The following is a 25,099-nucleotide window of genomic DNA, read 5'->3' on the forward strand; positions in this document are numbered from 1 at the left end:
CCCGTTGCTGAATAACCACTGGTTCCATGCAACGTAAAAACACCATACAAACAAACAAACAAACAAACAAATGTCTTCGATATTTGTACGGACAGTTGTTATTTCTTGAGGTTTCTTTCTCTACTCGCTTCCATTTTTTTTTATTTTTCCACTTGTACGATGAGGCAACGTATAGAAATAATCCTTTATTTAGGTGTAAAATTTTTATTTTACATTATTAGTGTTAGCATTTTCATTTTTAGAGTAACCTATAACATAACATTCATTCTTGTGAATAAGATAATGCATAGCCATGGTAAATAATAACACTGAATTCATAGAATAAGACATACATTAAATAAACCAGTCACAGCTTTGCCACTTACATTTCGTAGCCGCTGGAACCTTCGACCAAGTCGGGGAACTGAACGTTAAAACTAATTCTTACTAATTAAAGTCTTCTGTGAAAGTCTCACGGAATTCCTAGATCCACGATCGCAAACCACTTACCCAATTCTAAAAGCAATAGACCCAAGCAAACCGGCTTTGAAATTAGGCGTCTGGACAAGCTTTCGCCAGGGAGTATTCTTCTTCTCCATATACAGGCTCGAGAATTCAGTCTTTCCTCTTGTAACACCTCAGGTACAGTTTCCCGGAAGCAGGCGACAGGATGAGAATGGACGCTCTCGTTTTGAGGTTCATCTCCGTGAGGGGGCAGACGTCCAGACGGAATCTCATGACCAAGCGGGAGACGGCCAGCTTCGCCTCCATCAGAGCGAATCTGGTCCCCATGCATTGGCGTGGCCCCACTGCGTTCATGGAATACAAAAAGTGATTATATATCAGATGAGCTTTTCTCCGGGTGGGTATTGTGCTCTCTTGCTCTTCAGAAAACATCTTTTAGAATTAAGAACTATTTTTTCTAAGGCACACAAAGGACGAAACCAGCTGAGGACAATTGATAGAAAGTGTAATGTTGGAATACATCGTAGGGAAAATTTTATAATCTTAAAAGTCATCGTGAGACAGTGGCTTAAAATGTTGTTGAGTTGCCTTGACTTTAGACAGCTGTGTGTGTCAAATTCGCAATCTTCCTGATATTCTCAGACAAAGGCGACAGATCTTATGGATTTGTTCTGGTTGACAGTCCACATCCACACTGTGTACTTACACCCAAAAGGCATTGTGTACTTACACCCAAAAGGCATGAAAGCAGCGGGGTGGATGTCCTTCTTTCTGTCCGGGTGAAATCTCTCGGGGTCGAATGTCATAGGATCGTCCCAGAGGTCTGGATTGTAGTGCGTGTAAGCGATTGGCAGCAGGACGTAGGATTTGGCTGGAAACTTGAGCCCTCGGTACTCGAAGTCCTTGTCTACCTCCCGCGTTACCACGCTGGAAAGTATGCAGACACATTGCCGTGTCAGAAAATTATCATAGCCTTGTTTTTTTTTTTTGTTGTTTTTTTTGTAAAAGAAAACTATTAAGGTGGCTTTCTGTACGTCCGTACACCCTCAGATCTTGAAACCTACTGAGGCTAGAGGGCTGCAAATTGGTATGTTGATCACCCACCCTCCAATCATCAAACATATCAAATTGCAGCCCTCTAGCCTCAGTAGTCTTTATTTTATATAAGGTTAAAGTTAGCCATAATCGTGCATCTGGCAACGCTGTAGGACGGGCCACCACCTGTGTGTGTATGTTATTGCAATAGCCACAATGCCCTTTTCTTGAATTCTTTGTGCTCTTTTAGATACGCTTATCACTACAAAGCCTTAAGATCCAAGTGCAAGAAATGTGAAGAAATTAAGATGTCTGGCTATAGGAGACAAACCCGCGATACCATAATCACGACGAGGTCAAATTGCCGAGGTCTCATGACGAAAAGGTCTGGTCACCAGCGTGACTTTGTCTTGATTATGGTATCACGGGTTCGTCTCCCGCTACCAGACGTCATAATTTCTTCACATTTCTTGCACTTGGATCTTAAAGCTTTGTAGTGACAAGCGTATCCAAAAGAGCACGAAGAATTCGGAGATGTTATGAAAGTATTGTGGCTACTACAATTACATATGTATCTGGAAAAAATTGCCAGTAGAACCAGTAGATTCTACACACACACATACACATATGTGTCTATATGTACATTTATAAATGTGTGTGACTTTATTAATTGCAAATAGAGTCTGCCAAGTCCACTTACTTTCCAGCTGGTGGGTAGCACCGCAGAGATTCGTTGATGACCATGTCCAGGTACTGTAGCTGACCCACCATGTCATACGTCAGGTCATCCTGTAGCGGAGATGGGGTAAGATCTGCTGTAACTTTTGAAATAAGGGATTCTGGTGCAACGAGAAGGATTCCTTTAAAGATGATAATGTTTCAAGATATTTAAAAGTTTTTATTTTTTATTAAGGATAAGAAATAAATGGGGGGTTCCCTACACTCTATCTGCTTTTAATAAAAACAGTCCATCGGTAGAAGGCTTCAGTTTATACACCGTCGTCCAGCCCGGGGTTAACCTCTCTCACCACTGGCTTTCTCATGAACAAGCGAACTGAAGGCGTTGTGATCAGAACTTGCGGTAAGAACGCATCGCCCCTATGTATCGGACTCCCTAAGTTGGGTAGTGCTGTCAGTGCACCTCGTGCAGTGCATTGTAGGCATTACTTAAGGTTCTTTGCAGTGTGCCTTCCTTAGGCCCCCAGCTGCAACCCCTTTCGTTTCTTTTACTATACCTCCTTTCATATTCTCTTTCTTCCATCTTACTTTCCACCCTCTCCTAACAATTGATTGATAGTGCAACTGCTCTGAAGATTTCCTCCTGTAAAACCTTTGAAACCTTTTGCTGTGAATGTCCGTTTCAGCGCTGAATGACCTCATAGGCCCCAGTGCTACGACTCTGGCCTAAATTCTATATTCAGTTCAGTTCAGTTCGTATGGGGGCTACCTGCCATCTCGACCCCCTGCGTTTCCTATTACTGACTGTATATGGGTCCCCTAGTCTCATTAATGATCATCATAACCAAGACCGAAATGAACCAGGTAGTAAACACTTCCTTTAAAAGGGAGAGAATGTGAAAACAAAAGAGCAAGAAGAAGAAGAAGAAGAAGAAGGAAAAGAGATAAGACGCCAGGTCTTAACCAGTCGTGTTACGTGATCCATCATTCTAACGGTCTCCGCATCGCCTCAGCTTCCCCGGTAATGTCTCCCCAAAGTCCTGGAGATTAATGGAAACTTCATATTAACCTCACAATCGACGAGAGAAATCCCCCAAAGGGACGGTGACGAGGATTTGAGGATTTCACTTGGATGAGAGGTGTAATAATCCAGGTGAGGATGATGAAGGGATTCAGGTTATCGAGGGTGCGAATGAAGAGGATTTGTTCTAATTTCCTTTTGTTGTGTATACAATTCTTCAAACACACACACACACACATATATATATATATTTATATTTATAAATTGTTATCACATCACCGTGATTAATAGACATACATTAACTTACAAATGTTCTTTTAATATCCAGCTCGCTCTACCTCGGAATAAATAGTATATTTTCATTTATGTTCACCGAAGGGGAATTCTTTTGGTTGATGATAATTTCTTCCTCTCGTGGATTTGAACCAACGCGCAGAGGAGAAATCAGGGCTGCAGTGACGTTTTTAACGACTCGGCCACCAAGTCGGTAATAGACGTCAACTAAAAAATTTCCCTTCGGTTAATCTCCTTGAAAATATATTATTAATTCCGAAGTAGAGCGAGATGGATATTATAGGGCATTTGTAGCTTTAATCCATATATATATATATATATATATATATATATATATATATATATATATATATATATATATATATATATATATATATATATATATATATATATATATATATATATATATATATATATATATATATATATATATATATATATATATATATATATATATATATAAATTTAGATATGTCGTCGATGAGGAACGTTTGTAGTCATTTATTAAGTAGTCCATGTTAAGGATTCATTGACAAAATACAAGTTCAATTGTATCATTAAAATCTTCCATATTTTGCAGAATTAGTCATTAACGCAAATAGGATTTAGGATTATTCACGGCAAATTGACGAGCATCAGACGATGTGTAATAAACTTAATTATAAAAAAATGCAAATGAAGGTTATAAGGTGTTTGTAAATAAAATGAATCTAGTAAAAATTGTGCGAAAAGTGTGGCCGCTAATAAAAGAGAGTGGTTTGGATACCTTTCACGCCATGACATTTTGACCTTTAGAAAATCGCTTTATTTTGGGTGGCAGATGGAAAGGGACCATTTGTCTCGAAGGACAGAAGGTCGGACAGGTATGGGGGTGACATCGAATACACACCATTCATTTTCCTATGTTTTGGATCCTGTCATTTACTGACAAATCTTACTCCAATCACGGCCAAACGGTTGGTCCGATGGGCATGAAACTTGGCAGGGTTATAGTGGGGACCCATACGATAGTTTATAATGGGGTTTCTTCCTACCTCACCGCCTTCCCCTCCGAAGGGGGTGGGGGAAGGGGTGAGATGGGATTCCCTGAAACGGAGCTGGTTCTGCCCGTGAAACGAGGCTGGTTGTGCCCGTAGACTTACTTCCTTTACGAATTTATCATACATGATTTGTGTGTACAAGTGTTTGCTAGTTTTTATAATAGCAGATCTGCTTTGTACTGATGTAGTTGTGATGTACCTAGTTGTTACTAACATTGTTGCCTTCCTTAGAGGCATTTAACCTTTATAATGGAATTCGACCTCTTATTACGTTGCCAGGTGTAGTATATACACTTTGGCGATTGTGCATATACACATGTTTATGTATATTTTTTAATTTACTTTTTTTTACACTAAAGGTTATATGTATATATATATTATATAGTAATATATATATATATATATGTATATAATATATATATATATTATATATATATAGATATATATATATATATATATATATATATATATATATATATATACATATATATATATATATATATATATATATATATATATATATATTATATATATATATATATAGATATATATATATATATATATATATATATATATAACTATATATATATATATATAATATATAATATATATCTTAAATGCAAAGTTCTTTTAATGGCTTAGCAGTTTTTACCAAATATCAATTTTTACCACAGTTTTAAAATCCTTCTTTATTATATTTATTCAGTTCATTAATTCATTTTCATGACCATTCATCTCAAACCAAATTCATTATACCGCTGAATAATCCCTCTCGGATTCCAGTGCTTGGCTTCAAGCCCGAATTTCAGATTCCAATCCATTCCATTCTACCCCTGTTCATATTTTCTTATTATTTTCGTCTTCCAAGCCAGCCTCTCCGAACAGTTGATTCCTAGTGCAACTGCTTTGAGGTTTTCCTCCTGTTACACCTTTCTTAAACCGTTTTACTGTCAGTTTCTGATTCAGTGCTGAATGACCTCATAAGGTCAGGTCAGGTCTTATGAGAAGAAAAAGAGGGAGACCAAGAAAGAGATGGAAGGACTGTGTGAGAGGAGACTTACATGAGAATGGAATTGATGAGGCAGAAGCGCAGGATAGAAATAGATGGAAACGGCTCATCCGAAACGGCGACCCCATATAAAAATGGGAACCCAGCTGGGAAGAAGAAGCTGAATGACCTCATAAGTCCTAGCGCTTGGCCTTTGGCCGAATTCCTATTTCTTCTATTTTATTACTCATTCCAGAGACCATGACAGTTTTTTTCGTAAGCGAGGTTGAAAACGACGTATGGATTTCCACGCTTCTAAAGCACTTGAGTGGTTCTAACATTGTCCTAATTTATGGCAGTGTACTGAATTGACAGATGTGGTTAATTAAAAGCCTTTTACTCTTAGATAAAAGTCCGACGTTACTTCTCGCCTTTTCTCAAACCGTTTCGAACAAGTGGGGCTTAGTGACGTGTCTGTGACGCAGAGCCATCCCCCTTACCCAATTATTTGTTAAAAGTTATATATCATACAATATATTAATTTGCTTTGAAAAATTTCGTATGGCCCAGGATAAGTAAAATGACATTCAACCATAAGTCAAACCACCATTTGATAAGGTATAATGGATTTGATTTGATTTTTATAGATTCTTGGCATTATACCAAGTACTGGGGCAACTGAGGCCATTCAGCGCTGAACCGGAAATTGACATGAAAGGTTTGAAAGGTGTAACAGGAGGAAAACCTCAAAGCAGTTGCACTATGAATCAATTGTTAGGAGATGGTGGACAGTAAGATGGAAGAAAGAGAATATGAACGGAGGTACAGTAAAAGGAATGAAAGCAGTTGTAGCTAGGGGTCGAAGGTACGCCGCAAAGAACATTAAATAATCCCTACATTGCACCGAATGAGGTGTACTGACGGCAGTACCACCCTACCGGGAAGGCATAGTGGAGGAGGATACGCTATACCGACGTCACTGATACACGTCACCAAGTTTGCATTTTCTCAAGTACAAAAGTTAATGAAACGCATATGCCAATGCACAGTACTTCCGAAAATCAGGACGAAGTTCGTAACACTCAGTGCTTGAGCGGTATGGAAATACATAAGTCGGTTCAAAAGTCGTTTACGAACAAGCAAGCAACAGTTGCTCTTCTGATTCCATTAAAACACATGAAAGAGTCTCCTTACCTCATTTTCAACGTGCTCGCTGATTTCCTCGTAGAGACGCTGCTGCACGTGAGGGTTCTTCGCCAGCAGGTAGCTCGTGAAGGCCAGGGCAGCTGAGGTCGTCTCGTATCCAGCCAGCAGCAGAAGGAAGGCGTTGGCTGCGACCTCGTCGGTGGTTAGTTTCGGTTTTTTGGTCTTCGCCTGCTCTGCGTGTTTACCATTGGTGAGACCACCATCCTTCAGTCCGTTACTGGCAACATCTTGTTGTTGGACGAACCAGGCGCTTTTGGCAATGCCGTTTCCGTTCGTGCATGCGTGGCCATTCGTCGCCGGAGATGCTGCTTCCGAGTCCTCTGTCGCAATGAGCTGGGCCGCCTCCATCATGAAGTGGAGGGCGTCTAGGGTTTTCCCAGTCTGTAGGTAACGAAAATTCGCTATTACTTTTGCAAAAATGGCTGTTTCACTTTTGGGCTTGAGTTTTGATTAAATATTGATAGTTGAAGAAATAATGAAACGAGACAGCTGTTGAGTTTTGTTGTAAGTCTCCAAGTCCTTTTCAGCAATTAGAAAAAAAAATGAATTTAATGAATGCTTTTTTTTTGTCCTTTTCATAGATTTTATAATGAAAAAAATAAAAATACAATGGTGTTAGAGATAGAAGTAACTATGGAAAGTTGGCGGATTGCCAATATTCAGGTGATTGCTTCTTTATCAACATACTGTCACATGTTTGCTTAATAGATTGCACGTGTCGATAGAGAGAGAGAGAGAGAGAGAGAGAGAGAGAGTGACTTATGATGCAACTAAGAAAATAGAAATATTAAGGACCTACAGAGGTAGGATTAATGAGATTGAGTTTTGCAAACAGGAACAAAGATATCCTGTATAGGTTCTCTTGAGTTTGAATTTAGTGAAAGATGAAAATGTGCACATTTAAAGTTATAGATTGAACAGTATATTGAAGTCAAAATGGACTGCTATTCTGTAAAGAGTGAGTTTGGTCTAGTATGTTTATGTAGCTCCATAGACGTGGATCAAGGCTTGGCAATGGAACTATCTAAAAGATTTTTTTATTAACTAAGATATAAAGGTTCGAGAATAATTTTAGGAGTCAGATAAAAGAAGGCGTGGCCCGACCTCCAGCTTACTTGTGATATGTGCAAGATTTTCCCGTCTCGCATAAGTTGTAAACATTATGTTCCTAACTTTTAACGTAAATTAAAACACGCTCAAATCTGCGGTCAAATAGAGCCTTGTTTCACCAACGAAAATTAAAATGAATACGCTATATTTCATTAGAAATAAGTTTTCTGTACTGTTTAACATGCACATTATTTGTATTTTTCATTTTTACTCTTTGTGTGTGTGTGTGTATGAGAGAAAGAGAGGGAGGTCAATATATTCCGGAAGAGAATAAAGTTTTTTTTTTTTTTCAAAGTAAGGGATTTGTAAAGGTTCAGTAAGGCACCAACCTGAGGTGACATCATGCGTTCATGAATTACTTTCTTGACGCATTCTAACACCGCTGTTTCTGAAGGCGTGAATCCCAGGTCGAAGAAATTGATGACGGTCGTAGTGAATTTCGGGAACAGAGCTGGAAGTGAAGACAGAAATTAGGCAGAGCTTCCTGTAGGTATATAGTCCCTTATTAAAAAAAAACTCTTAAGAATTGCTTCTTGTATGTAAATAATCCATTATTAAAAAAAATAAAAGCTCTGAAGTGTCCTGCTTAGCTACAAACACAATCGTGTGCACTATACTCTGTTTTTTCCACCTGTCCATCCGCCTTGGTGGTCGGGCATGGTAACACTGCGTTCCGGGCTTTAAATAGTTACGCTATGTGTAAGTTTTAGGTAAATAAAAGGATATCTGGGTGTACATCTGCAACTGAAAAGCGTTTTAATAATTTACTGTATGCGAATGACACCGTTAATTCGAAATAGGATAATATTTAAAGCCCAGGACGCAGTGTTACCATGCGCAAACACCACAGGTGGATGGACAGATGGAAAAAAACAGAGTATAGTTGTAGGTATATAGTCCCTTATTAAAGAAAAAAGCTCTGAAGAATTGCTTCTTGTAGGTTTATAGTCCCTTATTAAAAAAATAAAAGCTCTGAAGTGTCCTGCTTAGCTACAACCACAATCGTGTGCACTAGTTGTAGGTATATAGTCCCTTACTAAAGAAAAAAGCTCTGAAGAATTGCTTCTTGTAGATATATAATCCCTTATTAAAAAAAAAGCTCTGAAGAATTGCTTCTTGTTGGTTTATGATGCCTTATTAAAAAAATAAAAGCTCTGAAGTGTCCTGCTTAGCTACAACCAAAATCACGTGCACTAGTTGAATGACAGGATTGGACACTGTTGGAATTAGTTTGCGACTGCTCTGGAATTAACTGTTCAGGATGTAGAGGGGGCAGTTGAGAGAGGTTTTTGTAATGGGAATTATACAAGTGTCTTGCTACAGTGTGGCAGTTACAGTTTGAGTGGCTGCCAAGGTTTGTAAGGTACAGTCCCTCATATAAGTTCATAGTGTCTGGGAGTGCGAAACTGGCCAAATGTTCAACTACCTCCTAACTCCGCTGTAGAAAGTTTCGGTGTGTGCCCGTCTTACATGACTATACAGAACCGTTTTCCAAAAAGAGGCTGGATGGAATTCAGCATTATGCCCGGAGACATCCATGAACTTATATGAGTAACTGTACATCCGTGAGAAGAAAAAGTTCCAAAGGAATTGGAAAGATGAATGAGTTTTCCTTTTTAAAGCTTAATATGATAGATGAGACTATGAATTACAAGGGTGCCAAGTAACTCGGTACAGTAAAGGTTTAAGGTAAGATTTTAATTGAGAAAGAGTGTTTGAAAGATTGGCAGTAGGGTGGAAAACCTGTTTGTGGCAACTTTGACCTGACAAAGGCTTGTGACAGAATCAATACATATGCAGTATGGCTGTTATTGACGGTCTTTGGTGTAGAAACCAAGTTACTGAAAGTGGTGAAGACAATGTGAGATTGGAGTGAAGCATGTGTTACAATATGCAGATGTATGGGTGACTGGTTTCAGGGAAAATATGGTGTTAATTAAGATAGGTTCTGCCAAATTTCCGGACCATTTAGTATCGTTATGGAGGACTTCCAGCTTGGAACAGTTTTACTGTGCTTCCATTCATATTCTCTTTATTCCATCTTGCCATCCACCGAGTTATCACCCTGTTACACCTTTCAAAACATTCTACTCTCAATTTCTCTTTCTTCGATCTTGCCATCCACCCAGTTATCACCTTGTTACACCTTTCAAACCTTTCTACTCTCAGTTTCTCTTTCTTCCATCTTGCCATCAACCCACTCCTAGCAATTGTTTCATAGTGCAGCCGCTCAGTTTTCCTCCCACAACACCTTTCAAATCTTTCTACTCTTAGTTTCCCTTTCAGTGCTGAATGACGCCTGAGTGCTACTTTACGAAGCCTTGTATCTGATTTACAAACAAAACTTCGGCGTCCTTTCAGTACGCTCTCCCCCATCAGAGGAGGCTCTACTGCCAATGACCTTGTTATCACCGTCATTTGATTTTGGGATGCTGAGAGATAGTAGCACTTACTGATAAGAAGTCTCTTCATGTTATCGTAGCCGTAATCCTCGAAGATCTTGATAGCGGAGAGCAGAAGCGGATGTTGCCTTTTCCTCTGGGCGTTCACTTCCAGCCCCAGCCCGCACTTGCAGATCACTTCCATCGTGAGGCCTCTGAACACTCTGTTCCAAAGGATCACGCACAATAATATATAAGTATATATATATATATATATATATATATATATATATATATTATATATATATATATATATATATATATATACATATATATATATATATATATATATATATATATATATATATATATATAGTATATATTATATGCTATTTGTTATATTAGTAACAGTAAATGATTTTAAAAGGGAAAAATCTAATGAATTGTTTGGAGGAAAGTAAAGCTAGGAAAAGCCTAATAAAAAAATAATAAATGAATAAAAATGATGGCCATCAAGGACTATTTGACGAAATTGTCTGTTATATATATATATATATATATATATATATATATATATATATATATATATATATATATATAAACAAATAATTTTAAAAGGAAGGAAACATATAAAGAATTGCTTGGAGGTAAAGCAAGGAAAAGCCAAATCACAAAATAAATAAATAAATAAAACAAAATAAATAAAGAATAAATAATACAAATGTTGGCCATCAAGCACTTTGTTAACGAAATTTTCTAATATCGTGATCTCGCCTTGTATATCTGCGTGGACTGAACATACTACCACACCTTATTATAATAATAATTCAAGACGTCGCCGACCCTTACCTGAGGACATCGACAGGCTTGTCATCAGCGATGTGTTCCTCAATGATATCGAACGTCAAGCTCAGCGACTTGTTCATTGCGTGCGACATCTGGAGTGACGGGGAAACGATTATTTGTTAGAGGTTTTGGTGTTATTGCTTTCGATGTATCGTTGTTTCTTTGTTGGTGTTTTATTCCATGTAAGACGCTGATAGCGAAAGAAGAACTTGGAGACTTTTAAGGGCAAATCAGATAACGAAGCCATTGCGTGTTAGTATACTTAGCTTTGGTAGTTAAGTTCAAAATATAACTTTATGAAAATTATTTCTCTGTTATTTTATTAGGTGAATTAGGAGCAGATTTTAAGCAAATTGAATTACAGCAAATATAGTATATTTTTTCAATACGTTATGCGTAATCACTAGCGGATCCAGAAAGATGGGGGCCACCAATTTTCATATTATACATACATACATAAATACATGCATACATACGTATATATATATATATATATATATATATATATATATATATATATATATATAAATATATATGTATAAAATGTATGTGCTTCAGTATATCAGTCAGTATTTAAGTAGAAAAATCTCAATGGACAGCAATCACCTGTTCTATCAGTAATACCCAATCCATTATTACAATTAATATTGTTATTGTTATTATTTTTTTCTCTCTATCATTATTATTTCTATAACAGATTTTTTTTATGTTTTTTCCCTTTTTTATATTTATCATTTGTCATTGTCGTGTAAATCGTTAATATTATTATTGGATCGTTGTATTATTTATTATTATTTCTCAAATAGATTTTTTTCTATGTTTTTCCCATTTTTTTATTCCTCATTTGTTATTATCATGCGAATCTTCATGACATTATTTTCTCATTATTTTTCATGTGGTGGTGGTGGTGGTAGGGGTGGGGCGGGGGAGCACCTGCCTAGGTGCCTTATCATTCTCTCTCTCTCTCTCTCTCTGTCTCTCTCTTTGCGATACTTACGTGTTTCATTTTGGCTTGAGAAAACGCCGGAGCCAAAGTATGCCTGGCGTTCTTCCAGGCCTGGTCCCTCGCTGCTATCACTCCGCGGTTTTTGCCCACCTCACAAAACTGTTTGGAAGGAAATGCCAACTATAGGCAAATAAACCTCTCATATCGTAGTAGCGTTACTTTGAAAGGAAGACTCGGAGGCTCTATATTGTAAAATGAAAAGTCCTTTTATTTGTTTATTTTTATAAATATTTGCAAGCTTTACTAGTTACGCAGAAGTCTTCAAATGAAGACCTGACGGGTGTTGACGTTGGTTTAGTTAATAGTCCTTTGCAATTGTAATAAAGTGATCTTAGAGGTCTTAATTCAAGTTCGTAGACTGAAGTTTGAAAGCTTATGAAAGTTATACTTTGATGGATTTCTCATATATATATATATATATATATATATATATATATATATATTTATATATATATATATATATATATACATATATATATACATGTATATATATACATATATACTATATATATATAAATATATATATATATACACGTATATGTATGTATGTATAACTGAATCACGAAAATTTGGAACGTGATAAACATATACTACATACAGGCAAAAGCCACGAAGGAAAGTGAAAACGAAGGAGTAGTGTTGAGAGGCCTAACGACTCAACGTTCTTTATTTAGCTAAGCAAAGGACATCGAGTAGAAAGGCCACTCAGTACTGTATAGTTTCACTTTCCTTCGCGGCTTTTCCCTTCATATATATTGTTAAAATGTTAATATATTGCATCAATGTTATTTACCATCCTGTTCCTGAAATTGTCGAAATGTCTGATGGCTATGGTTTGGATGACGTCGGGATCTGTGACGATGACGCATGGCAGCCTCCCCATATACATCCTGTTTGTAAAGTTGAACAAAACCAGTTAGTCTCGGATTGTAGGTGAATACCAGTTGATACCGGCGCTGTCTCAGACAGAACCGGGATGGAGTTACTTAACAGAGGCATGTGTCACTGATAAAAATCATTTTAGCAGGGAAGGATCCACCGCCTCGTATTCGATACTGGCTGATTAACGTTACATTATACTGGGCTTGGTTCTGATGAACATTAGGCTAGTTTCTGATCTTTGAGAACCTAATTTTGAAAACTAAAAATGTTTAGATCTTGTGATTTAAAGATCTTGAAATATGGATGACGCTTGCACGAGGCATCTTGGAATACGGATAACGCTTACGCGAGTTATCTTGAAATATGGATAGCGCTTTACGCGAGGTATCTTGAAATATGGATAATGCTTATGTGAGGCATCTTGAAATATGGATAGCACTTTATGCGAGGCATTTTGAAATATGGAAAACGCTTTACGCGAGGCATTTTGAAATATGGATAACACTTTACCCGAGGCATCTTGAAATATGGATAACGCTTTATGCGAGGCATCTTGAAATATGGATAACGCTTACGCGAGGTATCTTGAAATATGGATAGCGTTTTACGCGAGGCATTTTGAAATATGGATAGCGCTTTACGCGAGACATCTTGAAATATGGGTAGTACTTACGCGAGGCATTTTCCTTTGACGTCTCCAACTTGAGAGCCGTAAGCGTCGAAGATCCTTTGCCAGCCGTAGGGGAACTCGCCGGAAACCTGTGATCGAAATAAGCATGTCTCAGGCTCTTTTTTTTTATATATTTATTTGCTCTCTTGTGTCTGATATTCTCACATTCATTTTATCAATCCCTTAGTACCTGCCTTTGACAGCATTTTTGAACAAGCGTGTAGATTTACTTCTGAGTTAAGTATATCTTAGTTTAACCAGACCACTGAACTGATTAACAGCCCTCCTTGGGCTGGCCTGAAGGATTAGATATTTTTTATGTGACTAGGAACCAATTGGTTACCTAGGAACGGACTTATTGTGGTATCCGAACCACATTATATCGAGAAGTGAATTTCCAATCACCAGAAATAGATTCCTGTAATTCCACGTTGGCAGAGCGGGGAATCGAACTCACGACTACTGTACCGGTAGGCGAGCACGTAACCCACTCGTCCAATTAGGAGCTAAAAATATTTTAGAGTAATTTTGCCCAAAGACCAGAGATATTTTTATATGTGGTAGAGAGCAAATCTTACCAGTGAGAGACAGTCTAAAGTTTATGAATACTAAGCTAAAGTTTGGGACTTTACCTTTGTGAATTCTCGCAGGGTTCCCAGAAGAAGATTGGGTCGTGGCCCAGTGTACCCCAGCCGCTGGAGTTTGCCCATGTGCCAGTGTCTCTCTCTGCGCATGCGTGGTGACAAAATATAATTAGTTTGTATATTTCCAGTAGTATTGGTATATGTGAAAACCAGCGTGGATATTACCAGTAAAATCAGTTACACACATGATAAGTGTTCATTCATCTAAGTGAGGTTTTAACAATATATATATATATAATATAATATGATATATATATATTCTATATATATATATATATATATATATATATATATGACAGGTAAAATCAGTTACAACACATGATAAGTGTTTCATTTCCATCTAAGTGAGGTTTTAACAATATATATAATAATATTTATTAATTATATAATATATTATAATATTATATATATATATTATATATTATATATATATAATTATATATGACAGGTAAAAATGTTCTGTTACAACAGAATTCCATCTAATAAATGGAGTCCATAAAAACGCCAAAATATAGAAAGTAAGCGTTATGTTTCAGAGACTGAAACATAGTATGAATGTATGTATGTATGTATGTATGTATGTATGTATGTATGTATGTATGTATGTATGTATATATATATATATATATATATATATATATATATATATATATACTATATATATATATATATATATATATATATATATATATATATATATATATATATATTCACAAATCTCAGTTCGTGGAATGAATAGCAGTCCTGTATATTAACTTAATATTGGTTAAGAATATCCATGCAGGCTCTCACGCATTGCATTATGATAGAATATACAGATTAGTAGATACAGATTAGTCAGTAAGTCGCAATAACTGCTTTTGAGTATCTGTAACTAAATCCTTCCATGAGATTGGAGTTCAATTTGCCCTTGCCATTATGTTCTTAGCTTAATTTAGTAAAATAATATAGCGTATTGTGTTTATCTGAACGCCATGTTTTTGGGTAAAAAACAGTGAGCTTTGATTGCAGTAATCCACAATTAGGAGAAGCCTTTTCCTTACCCGATGGAAAACAAATGAGAATCGATTGAAAAACTATTTAGAGGTTTTTATTGCAATTCTTGTTAAACTAGAAAGAAGGACTCAAGTTCTGTTTGTTACAGAGGTATTCTTAGACTAGTCAGATTTCCAGTGGATCCATAGGCGTAACTGGTGGGTGCCATGGAGGTATGTGCGCCCCCATTTGAAACTGGTGTCCCCCCCAGTTGCCCCCCATTTTGAGTTCATGAAGCTTGTAGTAAAAGCTTAAGCTTAATTCTCATATTTTTATTGTTATTGTTAGTATTAAAGTTTTATACATCAAGTAGTTTGGCTGTTTTTTCGTTTTATACGAAAATAAATCGAGTTTTACTATATTAACTGTAAGAAATAAATAAATTTTCTTTCTTTTAAATAAAAACGTGATTAACAAATTGATAGGCTTAGATATTTTAAAACAACCTTAATATCTTTCCATATGACTTAAAAAAATAATTAGTATTATAATTTGTGCATGCCCTGTGCCCCCCCCTCCATCAATAGACTCCTAGCAACGCCTATGATTGGATCTGTGAAATATTTTTATGCCCTTGCTTTATTTTTAGGCATTTTGGACTAGATCAAATTCTTTCGTGTTTGGTACTCTTTAATACTTATTTAAGGGGCATGACGTTTCATACTTACATTATCATCGCCAGCAGTAAGGTGCACACCAAAACCACAACCGTCCATAAGGCTGCTTCTAGCGACAGCGCTGTTGGAGGAAAATGGAAAATGATTTTAAAAAGAGAGACATCATACAAAGCAGAAATGTTGGAGGTGGAGTCACTCCGGAAAAATTGCAACTTTTCATTTTCGTCTGAGGCCGATTGCTCGAATGTATTATACATCAAAAGCTCACGGTATGCAGTTCAAAGTTCGCTCTGTAAGCGAAATTGTCCCTGAAATTGTGTTGTCTCTTGTTACAGAAATTATTTCAAAAGCTCACGGTATGCAGTTGTCCCTGATGTGTGTGTTGTCTGTTTTTAGGGAAATTATGTTCGTGCTCTCTCTCTCTCGCTCTCTCTCTCTCTCTCTCTCTCTCTCTCTCTTTATATATATATAATATTAATATAATGTATTACTATATATAGATATATATATATATATATATATATATGTGTGTGTGTGTGTGTGTGTGTGTGTGTGTGTGTGTGTGTGTGTGTGTGCAATTCAAAGTTTGCTCCCTAATTACAGTTATCACTGATATGTGTGTTGTCTGTTTTTAGAGAAATTGTGTACGTGGCTCTCTCTCTCTCTCTCTCTCTCTCTCTCTCTCGTCTCGTCATCTCTCTCTTCTCATCTCTCTCTCTCTCTCTGACGCGAAGTCAAAATGAAACCGACCAAGCATTTTTTTTTTTTTTTTTTTTTTTTTTGGCGCAATTATAGTCGTACTGGAAGTTATTCCCTACTTTGCCTGAATTTATGTATATGTAAATTAAGTTTCTTGATCACCCTATGCTTAAATGTCTTGAAAGATGTTGGTAGTATTCCAGTTGTCGTTGGTTGAAACCTGTGTGTAACTCGCCTGTCGGTATGTTAGCCCGAGTTCGCTCCCAGCTGCTGCTAGTGGGGAGGAATCAGAGGAATTTATTTCTGGTGACTAGAAATTCATTTCTCGATATAATGTGATTCGGATCCCATAAAAAACTGCAGGTCCCGTTGTTAAGTAACCAATTGGTTCCTAGGTACGTAAAAATATCTAATCCTTCGGGCCAGCCCTAGGAGAACTGTTAATCAGGTCAGTGGTCTGGTTAAACTATGATATACCTAACTTTTTTAAGCCCGTGTAACGAAAATGATTAGGTTTAGAAAGTTGTTTAAAAGGAAAAGCATTATTTTGACTGAACATCGTAAGATGATGAGGCGGTTATATAGGTTTGTGTGTGTATGTGTGCGTGTTAGAAGGTGCTACGGGCTGCTCTATGAGCAAGAGACCGTGCTGGCATAAAACCAGTTTAATCTCCAACAGCAACATAGAAGGGTGTTGAAAATGATAAAAGATAGGCTCTGTACTCTCTGATGTGGAGAGCAAGTAATATTTACAGCATTGAAACAAAGATTCAAAGCTCCATTCCCCACCCCCCACTTCCCTCTCTCTCTCTCTCTCTCTCTCTCTCTCTCTCTCTCTCTCTCTCTCTCTCTCTCTCTCTCTCTCTCTCTCTTTCGGGACCTGAATGCTTATTCCAGTGAGATCTATGCTAGAGAAACAACAACACAAAAAATAAGTAAAAAAGAATATGCCCCTGTAGATAGGTCCGAGTCCGAACGTCCACTCTAGTCCTCCTGCACCTTTCCTCCTCTGACCACTCTCAGGAGAAGGACCACTGTTGTGATAAGCCAGTTTAATCTATTCTAAGCCAACCAGCTTCCATTGGGTCCATCTCACTTATTGATCAATGGATTCCCTTTCCCGTTGCCCCTCGTCGGCCGGTATGCTCTGACACCCATGTCATGTTCTGCTAAGAACGCCTCATTTCTCAGTGCTACCCATCTCCAATTCCTGGGGATTAGGCTGTATCGCGTTTGTGTGTGGATGTGGTATAGTTTTGTCATTTTTACAATCGCTGCAGTTATAAACAAATTATATATATGTGTGTGGTTGTCCATGAAAGCTTGTAACTTTTTTGAATAAATAACTCCGCTCGTTACCATCCAGGTCGAATGAGGTCCTTCTAGTAATATATATAATTCCGAGGTAGAGCGAATTGGATATTAAAGGACATTTGTAGCTTAATGCGTATAATGATATTATATATATATATAATATCTATATATATATATATATAATATATTATATATATTATATAATATAGTATTTATACATATATACTTACAAACAATTTTTGTCATTACATACGTACGTTTTCACAATAATTTAGAGGAGTTTCCTCTTACTGCCTAAAAGTAATCCTGTATCTAACTTCCGCACTGCAGAATGCAACGTGTCGCGCTCCCCGTGGCCAGGGCAAATTTTATAATGAATAATTAGTGGAAGTAAGTAAGCCTTCTCTGATTACGGGGACCACGATGCTCTTATGTTCCCAAAGCCAAGGAAATGAGTGACTCAAAGGATGATATGACGGGGTTGGCGCAGTGAGATTCCTCATTAGGAGGAATCAGACGCGAAATTTGCCGAGATAAAAACAGCGACTGACTTTTACTCTGCGTCTTGGTCCTGTTTAAAGGTGACATGATAAGTGAACTGCGCTTCTTGATGTCTGCGGGATTGTTTATCAGGAAAGAGAATAAATGAACCAGAATTTTCCTCGGCCATGGTATTCTTGTGTTGATTATCAGTGGCTGCTTTGCTTGGATTTTATTAACTTTTTAGACCTCAGTTCAATTCATGAATATTTGCAGTTATTGCGTTGCTCTCAATGTGCCGAATAACTGGCATTATAAATGAGATGAGGAATACAATAAATGTATTTGGAATATCATCAAATCAGGTTGTCTAACCCATCTATACAAATGTGAATGGGTTACCCCACGTTTATCTTAAGAGGTTCCCACTGAGGTGACGTTATCCTGTCTAAAATTGTTTAAAACTTGTTTAACATGGTTAAGCAATGTAGACGCTGCTTCACATTCTTTCTGTACTTTTCAGTGAAGAGTCACATACCTGGAATGATGTCGGAGGCCATTTGGAAGAATGGAACGAGAAGGATATCCACCCTTGCGGAGCTCTCGGGCCAACTCTGTTATCTCTGATAATTGGGGGATAATTCCCTGTGCAGGTCCTTCTGGAACCTCACTTCTGTGTACACTGCTTGTCTCCGGGAGACGGACGGAAGCATTTATAGGGGCGCTGCGTCCCTCGTGAGATTGGGGCATTGACTGATGGCAGAGATAAAAAAAGCGGTTGCCATCGTCTTCCCCGACGTTATGGTACGGATTCCAATGAATTCTGCACATGCCCTCGTACTTAAGGGTTTGTTTACCTCGCCTGTTTCGGGTACGAGTCGCACGTGCCGATTATTTATCAGGGCGTTTCAACTCTTTGATGGACTTCGCTGCTGCACGTGTCCCTACTGCATGGCTGCGTTTGTAATGCTGAAGGGAATAGAGCTTTCACTCTCGAGTATTGCAATGGTTTTACGCTAATCACATGATCTCATATGCGAACTTTATTATTATTATTATTATTATTATTATTATTATTATTATTATTATTTTATTATTTATTATTATTATTATTATTATTATTATTATTATCAAACTGAAAGAATCATCACACTGTAAGATGTGTTTAAGGTCTCATCACACGATAGATAAGTTTACTGTCTCATCACACAGTAAGATGAATTTAAGGGTCTCATTACACAGTAAGATGAGTTTAAGGTCTCTCATCTCACAGTAAGATGAGTTTAAGGTCTCTCATCACACAGTAAGATGAGTTTAAGGTCTCTCATCTCACAGTAAGATGAATTTAAGGGTCTCATCACCAGTAAGATTAATTTAGTCTCATCACACAGTAAGTGAGTAAAAGGTCTCTCATCACACAGTAAGATGAGTTTAAGGTCTCTCATCACACAGTAAGATGATTTAAGGGTCTCATTACACAGTAAGATGGAGTTTAAGGGTCTCCTCAATCAACACGTAAGATGAGTTTAAAGGTCCTCTCCTCACACAGTAAGATTAATTTAAGGGTCTCATCACACTAAGTAAGCTGAGGTTTAAGGTCTCTCAATCACACAGGTAAGATGGGTTTAAGGTCTTCTCATCAACAGTAAGATGGGAATTTAAGGGGTCTCTCAATTCAACAGTACGATGAATTTAAGGGTCTGCATTACACAGTAATATGATTTAAGGTCTCCTCATTCACACAGTAAGATGAAGTTTAAGGGTCTCATCACACAGTAAGATGAGTTTAAGGTCTCTCATCACACAGTAAGATGAGTTTAAGGTCTCTCATCACACAGTAAGATGAGTTTAAGGTCTCTCATCACACAGTAAGATTAATTTAAGGGTCTCATCACACAGTAAGATGAGTTTAAGGTTTCATCACACACATTAACATATATAATCTGTAGTCCATTATCGCCAACTAACACTGCTTCATCTGCAAACGTATACAGCTCCATACATAATTCAGGAATCCTTTTTCTCGTAAATGTTAAATAGACAAAGAAACATGACATACTTTTGAACTATGCCAAGTGCTTTGCCAAACCAGTTAGTCTGACGACCGTGAATGTTAATTAACAAAAGCTTCACTTTCATTATAAAACTACCCAGTCGCTTTCAACAAATCAACTCAACGAAATATACTTGTGCATTAGATTTCGTCATTCTGTCTCTCTGGGCTTCTTTTCCTCACATCCATCCTTGTCTCTCAGACAACTATATTCCTTGTCTAGGTCCACAGTCCTTTTCTTCACTAGATATTTGCATCCGCCATTCTTTCTCAATCAAATCCATATCATGTATATTTCATAATGTATCCTTATCAATCTTTCAAGTCACTTTTATCACCGTTCCTCTTATGTATGTGAATTATTATGCCTTTCTCCTATTCATACGTAAAGGGTCTCTCCCACATCCAGAAATAACTGATGCACCCCTTGTCACCGTGCGATCACTCCTAAAACAGTCTTCCTTTGCTTCACCGCCATAATTGGCCTTTTCTTTCTTCCCATAATTGGCCCTTTCTTCACCTCCATAATTGGCCCTTTCTTCACCTCCATAATTGGCCCTTTCTTCACCCCCATAATTGGCCCTTTTTTCACCCCCATAATTGTCCCTTTCTTCACCCCCATAATTGGCCCTTTCTTCACCTCCATAATTGGCCCTTTCTTCACCTCCATAATTGGCCCTTTCTTCACCCCCGAATTGGCCCTTTCTTCACCTCCATAATTGGACCCTTTCTTTCGGACCCCATAATTGGCCCTTTCTTCACCTCCATATTGGCCCATTCCCTTTCACCTCCATAATTGCCCTTCTTCACCTCCACCCATAATTGGTTCCCGTTTCTTCACCAAAATCCATGGTTTCCCTTTCGTTTCCAACCCCCATTAAAACCCTTTGTCCCTTCTTCACCTCCATAATTGGTTTCTTCTTCCCCTTTTACCCCCCTTCCTAGATGTTTCTTTCCTTCAACCCCCATAATTGCCCTTTCCCGGTTTCACCTTCACCCCCATAATTTTCCCTTTCCTTTCACCTCCATAATTTGGTTTCCCTTCTTCCCAACCCCTTCCCCATAATTGGCCCGCCTTTCTTCTTATCCACCCCATATTTGGCCTTTCTTCACCCCCATAATTGCCCTTTCGCCCTTTCTTCACCTCCGGGCCCCATAATTGTCCCCTTTTTCTTCACCCCCCTCCTTAATTAATTGGTCCCTTTCTTCCCACCCCCTCCATAATTTTGTCCCTTTCTTCACCATAATTGGCCTTTCTTCACCTCCCCAATTAATGCCCTTTCTTTCACCCCCGCCCATAAGGTTGGCCATCCCCTTTCACTGACTTTATTGGCCCTCCTTCACCCCCATAATTGGCCCTTTCTTCAACCCCACCCCATAATTGGCCCTTTCTTCACCCCCTCCCATAATTGGCCCTCCCTTTCACCTCCATTAATTTGGCCTTTTCCTTCCCCACCCTCCAATTAATTGGCCCATCCCATTTCAAACCTTCTTATTGGCCACTCCTTCCCACCACCCCCCATAATTGCCCTCTTCTCCCAACAAAACCCATAAATTTGGCCCTTTCTTTCACCATAATTGGTTTCCTTTCTTCCACCCTCCAATTAATTGGTTTCCCTTTCACCCTTCTTCACCCCCATAATTTGGCCCTTTCTTCACCTCCATAATTGGCCCTTTCTTCACCCCTCCCATATTGGGGGCCCTTTCTTCCCCCCACCCCCATAATTGGCCTTTCTTCACCCCCTTTCATTAATTGGGCCCTTTCCTTCATCTCCCCTAATTGGCCCTTTCTTCACCCCCATAATTTGGCCCTTTCCTTCACCCCCATAATTGGCCCTTTCTTCACCCCCTATAATTGGCCCTTTTCTTCAACCTCCATAATTGGCCCTTTCCTTCACCCCCATAATTGGCCCTTTCTTCAATCCCACCTCCATAATTGGCCCTTTCTTCCCTTCCATAATTGGGCCCTTTCTTCACCCCCATAATTGGCCCGGCCTTCTTCACCCCCATATTGGCCCTTTCCTTTCACCCCCATAATTGGGTTTCCCTTGGTTTCCCTCACCTCCATAATTGGTTTCCCTTCTTCCCACCCCCATAATTGGCCCTTTCTTACCCCCTCCATAATTGGCCCGTTCGTTCAACCTCCATAATTGGCCCTTTCTTCACCTCCATAATTGGCCCTTTATTCTTCACCTCCCCCATAATTGGGCCCTTTCTTCTTCACCCCATAATTGGCCCTCTCTTCACCCCTCTAATTGGCCCTTTCTTCACCCCCATATTGTCCCTATTCTTCAAACCTCCGATTAATTGTCCCTTTCTTCACCTCCCATAATTGGCCCTTTCTTCACCCCCCTCCATAATTGGCCCTTTCTTCACTTCCATAATTGGCCCCCTTTTCTTCACCCCCATAATTGGTCCCTTTCTTCAACCTCCTAATTGGCCCCCTTTCTTCACCTCCAATTAATTGCCGGCCTTATTTCTTTCACCCCCTCCATTATTGCCCTTTCTTCACCCCCATAATTGGCCCTTTCTTATTCACCCCCATAATTGGCCCTTTCTCACCCCCATAATTGGCCATTTTGTTTCTTCACCCCCCATAATTGGCCCTTTCTTTTCACCTTCCTAATTGGCCATTGCCTTCACCCCCAATAATTGGCCCTTTCTTCACCCCTCCATAATTGGCCCTTTTCTTCACCCCATATTGGCCCTTTCTTCACCTCCTAAGTTGGCCCTTTCTTCCCCACCTCCATAATTGACCCTTTCTTAAAACCCCCATAATTGGCCCCCTTTTCTTCACCCCCATAATTGGCCCTTTGTTCGTTCACCCCCATAATTGGCCCTTTCTTCCCAATTCCATATTGGCCCTTTCCCTTTCACCTTCCATATTGGCCCCCTTACTTCCTCCCTAATTGGCCCTTTCTTAAAAACCCCAATATAATTGGCCCTTTCCTTCACCTCCGTAATTGGCCCTTTACTTTACCTCCATCCAATTTGGCCCTTTCTTACCCCCATAATTGGCCCTTTTCTCACCTTCATAATTGACCCTTTCCTCCCTCCATAGATTGGCCCTTTCTTAACCCCCTATTGTCCTTTTCGGTCCCCGCCAATTAATTGGGCCCATTTCTTCACCACCATAATTGGCCCTTTATTCACGCCCCATAATTGGGCCCTTTCTTCGCCCTCATCCCCAATTTAATTGGCCCTTTCCTTCACCTCCAATTAATTGGCCCTTTTCTTCAACCCCCATAAATTGGCCCTTTCTTCACCTTCCAAATTAATTGGGCCCTTTCTTCACCTCCATAATTGGCCCTTTTCCTTTCTCCCCCCATAATTGGGCCCATTTTCTTCACCCCCTCCGAATAATTGGCCCTTTTCTCTTCACCCCCATAATTGGCCATTTCCTTCACCCCCATATTGGCCTTCTTCACCCCCAATAATTGGCCCTTTCTTCACCGGCCCTTTTCCCCCCATTAATTGGCCCTTTCTCAGCCCCCTCCGTAAGTTGGCCCTTTCTTCCCCCCACCCCCATAATTGGCCCCTTTCTTCACCTCCATAATTGGCCCTTTATTTACCCCCATAATTGGCCCCTTCTTCTTCCCCCATAATTGGCCCCTTTCTTCACCCCCATAATTGGCCCGCTTTTCTTCACCTCCATAATTGGCCCTTTCTTCACCTCCAAATGTGCCCTTTCTTTCACGCTCCAATTATTTGGCCCTTTCTTCGAACCCCATAATTGGCCCTTTCTTCACCCCCATTTAATTGTCCCTTTCTTCACCCCATATTGTCCCTTTTCTTCACCTCCGTAATTGTTCCCTTCTTCACCTTCCATATTGCCCTTTCTTCAACCCCATAATTGGCCCTTTCTTCACCCTCCATAATTGTTCCCTTTCTCACCCCATAATTGGTCCCATTTCTTCACTCCCCTTAATTGGCCTTCCTGTTCTTCACCCCAACAGTAAGTTATTCCGGACCCTAGTTACCCCCCAATTTCATTGGCCCTTTCTTCACCCCCCATTAATTGGCCCTTTCTTCACCTCCATAATTGGCCCTTTCTTCACCCCCTCCATAATTTGGCCCTTTTCTTCACCTCCATAATTGGCCCTTTCCCTTGGGACCTTCCATTTAATGGCCCCTTTTCTTCACCCCATAATTGGCCCTTTTCCTTCCCCCCCACCCCCATAATTGGCCCTTTCTTCATCCCCATAATTGGTCCCTTTCCTCACCCTCCAATTAATTGGTCCCTTTCTTTTCACCCCATTTAATTGGCCGCTTGCTTCAACCCCCTCCATAATTGCCCTTTCTTCACCTTCCATAATTTTGGCCCTTTTCTTCTTTCCCCCATAATTGGCCCTTTCCTTCACCTCCGTAATTGGCCCTTTCGTTCACCCCCTCCATAAGTTGTGGCCCTTTCTTCAACCCCCCTCCAAGTTGGCCCTTTCTTCACCCCCATTAAATTTGGTCCCTCCTATTCCACACCCCATAATTGGCCCTTTCTTTCTTCACCCCCATAATTGGGCCCATTTCTTCTTCACCCCCATAATTGGCCCTTTCCTTCCACCTTTTCCATTACTTGGCCATTTCCCCTTCACCCCCATAATTGGAGGCCCTTTCTTCACCTTCCCCCCATAATTGGCCCATTTCTTCACCCCCATATTG

General features: G+C 39.1%; 1 protein-coding gene across 1 annotated transcript; it reads right to left on the bottom strand.

The window, feature by feature from the left end:
* Positions 1 to 201: 201 nt before the first annotated feature.
* On the bottom strand, positions 202 to 19,094 carry LOC135212749 (cytochrome P450 3A6-like). The gene is made up of 13 exons (XM_064246476.1): positions 18,929 to 19,094; positions 15,949 to 16,018; positions 14,234 to 14,327; positions 13,605 to 13,690; positions 12,843 to 12,939; positions 12,041 to 12,148; positions 11,047 to 11,135; positions 10,270 to 10,421; positions 8,146 to 8,267; positions 6,695 to 7,087; positions 2,180 to 2,268; positions 1,175 to 1,371; positions 202 to 788 (listed from the first exon to the last, which is right to left on the bottom strand). The coding sequence occupies exons 1-13, from the start codon at positions 18,948 to 18,950 to the stop codon at positions 595 to 597; spliced, it is 1,713 nt and encodes a 570-aa protein (XP_064102546.1). The 5' UTR covers positions 18,951 to 19,094; the 3' UTR covers positions 202 to 594.
* Positions 19,095 to 25,099: the final 6,005 nt, after the last annotated feature.

The sequence above is a fragment of the Macrobrachium nipponense genome, chromosome 41, assembly GCF_015104395.2.
Source record: "Macrobrachium nipponense isolate FS-2020 chromosome 41, ASM1510439v2, whole genome shotgun sequence".
Lineage (NCBI taxonomy): Eukaryota > Metazoa > Arthropoda > Malacostraca > Decapoda > Palaemonidae > Macrobrachium > Macrobrachium nipponense.

Bases quoted from the DNA above. Each gene is read 5' to 3' on its own strand.
- LOC135212749 (XM_064246476.1), bottom strand. From the start codon at position 18,950: ATGGCCTCCGACATCATTCCAG. The intron at 10,422-11,046 runs GTAAGGGTCGGC...CCTTTGGAACAG, and splicing joins AAGCCTGTCGATGTCCTCAG to AGTGTTCAGAGGCCTCACGA. The intron at 7,088-8,145 runs GTTGGTGCCTTA...CGTTACCTACAG, and splicing joins AACGCATGATGTCACCTCAG to ACTGGGAAAACCCTAGACGC.